This window comes from Acipenser ruthenus, chromosome 25 (assembly GCF_902713425.1).
Source record: "Acipenser ruthenus chromosome 25, fAciRut3.2 maternal haplotype, whole genome shotgun sequence".
NCBI classification, from domain to species: Eukaryota; Metazoa; Chordata; class Actinopteri; order Acipenseriformes; family Acipenseridae; genus Acipenser; species Acipenser ruthenus.
Window position 1 is genome coordinate 8,500,324 of NC_081213.1, and position 7,491 is coordinate 8,507,814.

At 35.7% G+C, this 7,491-nt stretch overlaps 1 protein-coding gene across 1 annotated transcript; it reads left to right on the forward strand.

Annotated features, from left to right (window-relative positions):
* Window positions 1-1,087: 1,087 nt before the first annotated feature.
* On the forward strand, window positions 1,088-6,964 carry LOC117413740 (integumentary mucin C.1-like). The gene is made up of 2 exons (XM_034023041.2): window positions 1,088-1,192; window positions 5,633-6,964. Exons 1-2 carry the CDS (start codon window positions 1,136-1,138, stop codon window positions 6,167-6,169), a joined length of 594 nt encoding a protein of 197 aa, XP_033878932.2. The 5' UTR covers window positions 1,088-1,135; the 3' UTR covers window positions 6,170-6,964.
* Window positions 6,965-7,491: the final 527 nt, after the last annotated feature.

Below are 7,491 nucleotides of genomic sequence, written 5' to 3' on the forward strand. Positions count from 1 at the left end.
CACAGAATGAAACTATAACATTTTAAAGATGTCCTGGCTGAGCTGCCCTGGGAATATCTGTGACGCTGAGACCATGATCCATCCAGCCCCCTACTCTTTGTAAACAATGCATATTTCATCTGTCTCTCTTTTTGCATATCATTGTAAATGTGATAGAATTCAATACTGGCCCTCAAAGTGTGAATTCACCCCACCCCTCCTCAAAAAAATAAAAAACAACACTGACCTTCCAATATTTTTCTATTGTAAGTGCTTATATACAATAATCTTGTACGAATATAAGTAATAGTGTACACCTAACTGTACATAATAAGGCTGTAATTCCCTCTAGGGTTTCTGGTGACATATAAACTACGAGAGCGCCACATTGAGTCACCAAAAACCTGAAAAGGTCTCGCAGCCTTTAGTTGTTAGTCAGATTTGATAAATCTCTCCAGATCTGATGGGTTTCTCCCATTTGAATTACATTTGTATATCGCACAAATTATTATTATTATCATTTTTTTTTAATTCATTTTTTGGAAATTTAATAATTATTTTTGAAATCTGCACATCATTTTGATTTGGTGGTTTAGGTTTGTACAGCTCTTAAGAGTCAACCAAGACATTGAAGTTTTTGCTAGTGGCAGGTGTCACGTGCAGTCTTATTGTGTTACAGGGGTCCTGGAGTTATGCACACGTTGTCTACTAATTATATACTGTAAATCATATAAAATGTTATGGCACATGTGGATTGTAATTGTATGCTCTAATCACAACCCTTAACTGTAAAAACATAATTGAGAAAATGTTTATATATGAAATAAACAAACCTATGATACCTCAACTAGGTACCACATATCTAAAACATGTATTAATGTAATACATGATGGCTAGAGTTTAGCTTCTTTCAGGCTTTTTGTATTTCCAAGGAGTCCAGGGGGCTGGGAGACTCACAGTGTCACTCAGCTACAGCACGCCCAGCCCGAGGGACAGTTTCCACACCATATCTAATTGGTTCAGTTTGATCTGCTGTTGCAACACACACTGTTGTCACCATGGTATCTGAAGAATTTGATAAGAGGACTGTATAAAACAGCTGCCAGGCTGCATACTTGACATCCACACAGAAACAAAAGCATCACCTCCCAGAAAGATGAAGAGGCTCATCCTTGCTCTCTGTGCCCTTGCTCTGGTGGCGCAGCCTTATGAGGTAGGTAGAAACCGTTAGATACCTTTTGTGAATGCATTGTGATGGTATTTTATTAAAATAAACTAAATTAGCTCTGGCGACACACATTTTGTTCTGATTATCAGATGTTTCGGATAGTTGGGTTCGAACTGAACATGTTAATGTATAAATGAGACAAAGGATAGGTTTAAAAAAGACCTTGGCCCATGGCTGGCGTGATTGTATTCCCTTCAATCTCTTTAGTTTTACCTGCTTGAATTACAGTGAAGTAGAAGCAGGGCTGTCCTGTCCAGTGGGGACAGTTTCTGTTGCTTGTTACAACATGTTGTACACAACCTACTAGCGAAGTTGTGCTTCCCGTTGGTTTTCTCCAGCGTTTCCATCGCCCCTTGTTAACACAGATATATTTTTGCTTTCCCATGATTTCTCTGTGTTCACAGGTCTAATAAAAGATTGCACAACATGTCAGTTGGCAGCTTGTTTCCTTATTGCAGTGAAAGAAAAAGTGATCAAATTCAAAACTCTGTTTGTCTGACTCATTTCTAGATGTTGATTTTCTATTCAGGTTGAGACACCAATGCACATTCAGGGGGTTCTCCTCGCGCAGCACCTGAAAGAGACAATGCACAATTCTTGAATATTGTTTGGGTAGAGTTTAGGTGCAGAGATTAGCGGATTACAGTCAAATGCAAAGTGTGACAGGCAGATAGACAAACTGAGAGACAGACATTTTTGAATGAGAACCCTAAAATTTGGAGGAATTTACTCTCCTATGAAAAAAACAAATTTGTGTCTAATTGCCTAACAGTTTCACGCATGACTAGCTGTGGTTGCAGGTTAATTTCTTTGGTACCATCGTCATAAAATACAAGCTATAGGAAGACAGTGATGTATAATTATAAAAACGAAACACAGCGCTTGAGAGAACAAAACAATGCTCTATGTTATATATGTTTCTTAACAATAAATATTATAGCTGTGATGTGGAACGTGTCCGCAATAAAATAAATAACACCAAACAGAAGAATGTATCCGGCTTGACTGTGAATATACCTTGTATGTTTACATTACTCATGAACTGTCGGTACCCTATACGGTCAAGTACAATACACCAGTAATAAAACATGTTAGCCATGCTGTAATATTTAACCATGCCTCATTCAGAATTTGAAATGAACACTTTACAAATGTATGTATGTACACACCACTTGTAAAAAAAATAAATAAAATGAAATTCACATTCTTGTATGTCTTTAAAAGCATTGACACATCATTGATTCGGATCCACCTATCCTGTATTTCACTTTGGAATGCAGTCGTTCCCTCGACTAGTGTGCCTATATAATACATTGAAAAAAAAAACGGCTGTATTTTCTGGTTACGCTCCAATGAAGGCATTTGTATTTTACACCTGAAAGAAGTCTTAAAAAAGGAGGCTTGCTTTTGGACACACGCTGGATTTCTTATGAGGAAAAAAATTGTGTAAAAAAAAAAAAAAAACCCTGAAAATATATTATTATAATTCAAGTAACTGATTTAACTGGGCCACTTTGTATTTTGATTTTTTGCAATACTTCAAGTGCTAGTTTTTATGTTTCCAAAACATAAAAAACAAACGTTTTCCTAAATATAAGGCCTGTATTTCATATCTGTGTTTAGTCATTTATTCCAGATTATTTGTGTGTCATGTTTGATATGCAAACACAGGTATTCAGAAGACCGACTGGAATATGGTAAGTACATTATCACACTTAAAACACGTTGGACTAAATTACTTCCAGAAAGTATGACGAGTAGTCATGTGTATTTAAAACAAATAACACATCTTTATTTTTTAAGTTAATGAAGTCACAGTTCCCATATACGTCTTAAATAAACTGTTGTGGTGCGGTAGCTTTCAGCCCAGATGGCAATGCAGGGACAGAGACTCATGGGTCTATTCATAAAGGCTTAATGCCTGTCGAAATGAAAAAAACAGGAGGAGTACATCATCAGATTTCGTCCAACTTAACGGGAGTTGCTATTCATAAGAGATCATTTAGATGCGTCATTAAGTAACAACGATTCTCGTCTACGAAGGCGTGTTTTTAACAAATTGAGAGAAAGGTTAACGATTAGCTCATTAACATAAAGTTTTCATCAGTCCTGAGCATCAGTCCTCTGCTTTTCATAAGAGTGAACGACAGCAAAATGCTGTCGATAAATAGGAGTTATTGAACACTTTCTACAGTCAAGTCTAAACTAGGGACAGCCTCAGCAGACTATTTTTTTTAACCCTTTATAGGGCACAATAAAATTTGACTTGCTAGAATTTATTTGCTGATTTTATGAAAGACTGATGAAAATAAGATTTTGCAAATAAATGAAGAAAAAAAGTATCTCAAAAAGGGTTACAAACCTCAAGTTGGAGGTATAGTATAGTTGAATATGTATGTAAACTAGCACTAAAACAGAACACAATACTTTCAGTGCCAAAATCTCTAATCCTATTTAAACACATATGCATACATAGTGCTTTGCAATACAAACAATATTTAACTTTTATGTACAATAACATTATACATTAAACCTTGAACCATAAATCTATAGGTTATATATATTTTTTGGTTTTCAATAAGATATAAAATAATGTGAGTGGAGAATTCATGTTTTTTTTTTTTGTTTTTTTTTTTGTTTTTTTTTTTGTTTTCAACAGTAACACATTCAAATCTCCCAGTTTATATCATGGAATAACTCACAATAAAAAACATGTCTTGAAGGAAAATAAAAACGAATTTAAAAAAGCCGATAACTAATTCATGACAGTATATTCCTTTCTATACTTTTTAAAGTCAGTTCATTTTAAACATGTTGAAACTGCAAACAAAATAATACCGTTAACAAAAACTGAAATTACCTTGTTCATAACATAATCGGACATAATCTTGCTCAAAGACGGACGGTGCATTTGTTTGTGAACGTAAAAAATGTAATGTAAAATGTAATTTATTTACAAAAATAAATAAAATAAATGATTAATAATTAAAAATGATTTCCATTACACGAGAGTAGATGTTAAAAGGAGACAGATTTGGCCCCGACATACTACGAAATATTTTATGAAGATAGCTTTATGAAATTCAAAAATACACATCGTACTTGAAATCTATATACTTTTAACTATTATTATTATTATTATTATTATTATTATTATTATTATTATTATTATTATTATTATTTTACCTTGATAACCTTCAACAATAATATAACGCGACGCTAGATGTTAATTTCCAAATTGCTCAGGAAATGTAGGAGACGAAAATGTATGAATACTTATTTTGATAATGTCGCCATCTATGGGTGGCTTATAGGATCAAACCTATTGGACAGATATGGTACTTTGCCTGAAGGCAGACATATGACTTTTACACCCCTGAAAACAAGGCGCCACATCTGTCCCTATTTTATTACTACACTTGCTGTGTTATACAGTTTGCCATACCCGTGATCAACACAGCCTATTTTGAAGAAACGCTGTATTTGACCAATCGCTTCCGACATTTTAGGATATGTGTGGGCGGGATTAGTCTCTCAAAACGTGTGAATGGCGAATTGATCCCGTCAATCAAACGGTGGATGATTGATGTCTAAACTGGCCTATAGGATTTCTCTGTGTTGTTCAGTCTTGAATCCAGTAAGTCAAATATACAGTGTAATATACAGCATAATATATTTCGGGTCGTGGTTTGATTTGATGGTTACATCATTTAGCAGACCCACAGGACATATTTTTGTCAAATTTTATTTTATTTTCAACAGTTATTTTCAGAACTAATCATTCGTTATTGATTGCTGTATACTGTCCCAGGCTATGCTGCACCATCCGCAGTAATATTAATACTACGGGCAGCAGTGTGGAGTAGTGGTTAGGGCTCTGGACTCTTGACAGGAGGTTCATGGGTTCAATCCCCGGTGGGAACACTGCTGCTGTACCCTTGAGCAAGGTACTTTACCTAGATTGCTCCAGTAAAAACCCAACTGTATAAATGGGTAATTGTATGTAAAAAATAATGTGATAACTTGTAACAATTGTAAGTCGCCCTGGATAAGGGCGTATGCTAATAAATAAATAATAATAATAATAATAATAATAATAATAATAATGATAATAATAGAACATGTTTTGTCTTTCAAAAACATCATATTTAAAGTAGATTAATGCATTAAAGTGAATGGCAGGGAGGAGTTATGGAATTCCTATAGTCTCCATTTTAAAATTCATTTTAATGTAAAATATGTGCATGTTTTAGATAAATACATTTAAAAAAGACAAGATTTAATTTGACGACTCTTGCAATGTAACAAGCTTTGAATGGTTCTACAGTATTTCAATTTTGAAAGATTAAATGTTTTAGTTAGACCACTGGCGGAGTACAGTTTCTCTCCAGATTACTCATTTTGGGTTTTGTTTTTCTAATCAAGGCCACGTCTCCGACCACTGAAACCAACGCTACAACACCCTCGTCCACTACCACTGAGGCACCAACCAGCATGACAACAAGCTCCTCCACAACTACTACAACACCCTCGTCCACTGCCAATAAGACACCAACCACCACGACAAGCTCCTCCATAACTACTACAACACCCTCTTCCACAACCAATAAGACACCAACCACCACGACAAGCTCCTCCACAACTACTACAACACCCTCGTCCACAACCAATAAGACACCAACCACCACGACAAGCTCCTCCACAACTACTACAACACCCTCGTCCACAACCAATAAGACACCAACCACCACGACAAGCTCCTCCACAACTACTACACCTGGTGGCACTACAACCACAACTACCACCACCTCCAAGACCACTCAAGGCTCTAAGCCCACCCCCTCTAAGACCACGGATCCCTCCACGGCCACCACAACTGGTGCCAGTCCAGCCATGACCTCTTCACTCAGCCTTTTCCTGGCATCCCTGGTGTCCATTTTCTCCATCCTCCTGCTACACTGAGCACCAACCTTGAACAGCCACAGGGGCTCTGATACTTTAGCAAGAAAAACTATGCTGGTATTTGAGAACAGCTGAGAGTGAACCTATCAAGATGAAAGAGGGGGAAAAAAGTACTTACAAATTATTTTTCAACAAAGTGTTTAATAAATCTGAAATGAATGGCTGAATCATAGTCAGGGGAGGGCAGGTTTAAATCCTGGCAGTGCCAAGTTGTAGCTCTTCACTGGGGATTCCACAAGGAGCGTTGCATTGGCTTTGGCGCTCCTGTGGGATAGAGAGGCAAAATTGGGACTGTTTCTACTCATCGCATCACATTTAATCTGTAGTTTGAACAGTGATTTTATATGTGAAAAATAATCTCTCTTAATTATGTTTTTTTTTTTTTTCCGTTTTCTTAAATTGTCTGGTGCTGATTCTGCTTAGATCATGATTTGCTTTTGAAATTCTGACGGTATGAGAAGGGGAAGCATATTAGCGGTGCACTGTTCACTGAAGCCTGTGCAACATGGATATACTTCCCCACCGCACTTCCTCACGGTTAGCCTTGATAAGTATGTTTCTGAAGCAATGTTTGCAGCGATAGTTAGTAAACATGAAAAACAATGACCAGAAACAACAGCAAATAATAAGAACACACAAAATTGTATAATTTAATTAAAATAATAATAGTAGATGATTTATCATATATCCCTTATGCATAGTAAAATCTGTATGTTAATACTAATTTCAGTGGGATCTTTAATGTTTCATGTAATTTTTCCATCTCTTAAAGAATAAACCACCCCAGTTCTTTAAGCTTTGTGTCATTTTGTGTTTAATCTGTTTCAACTAAATTCTTTTTAAATTATTTTTAGTAATTTAAAATGTTTAAATAGAAAAAAAGTCAAGAATCAATACCAGCTTCCTGTTTATAGCCATACCCATTAACCAAAAAACTGCTCCATGGTAAATTGTACTATGAATTACGTCGCTTGGTTCTCAGGATCTCAACAGAATGTTTACTGCGGTGGAAATAATATTATTAATGATGTATTTAATTTGGCTAGCAGGCACAGTTTGTTTTAATATCTGGTTTAATATCTGTTTGGCGATCAGATGATTTAAATAGAGCATGTAGCTTATTAGGTGATCTATATATTGATTAATCAGGTAGGCATTCATTTTCTACAGGACAAGTTACACTGACTTTATATTGAGCCTATACCATGTTTGTGTGTCCCTATATATATATTTTTTTTAAATGTTAGTGAACAACAGGGTAGTACACTTTAAAAATTAGATTTAGGACCCGCAACACTAATTTTAATATCAGGCCATGTCGT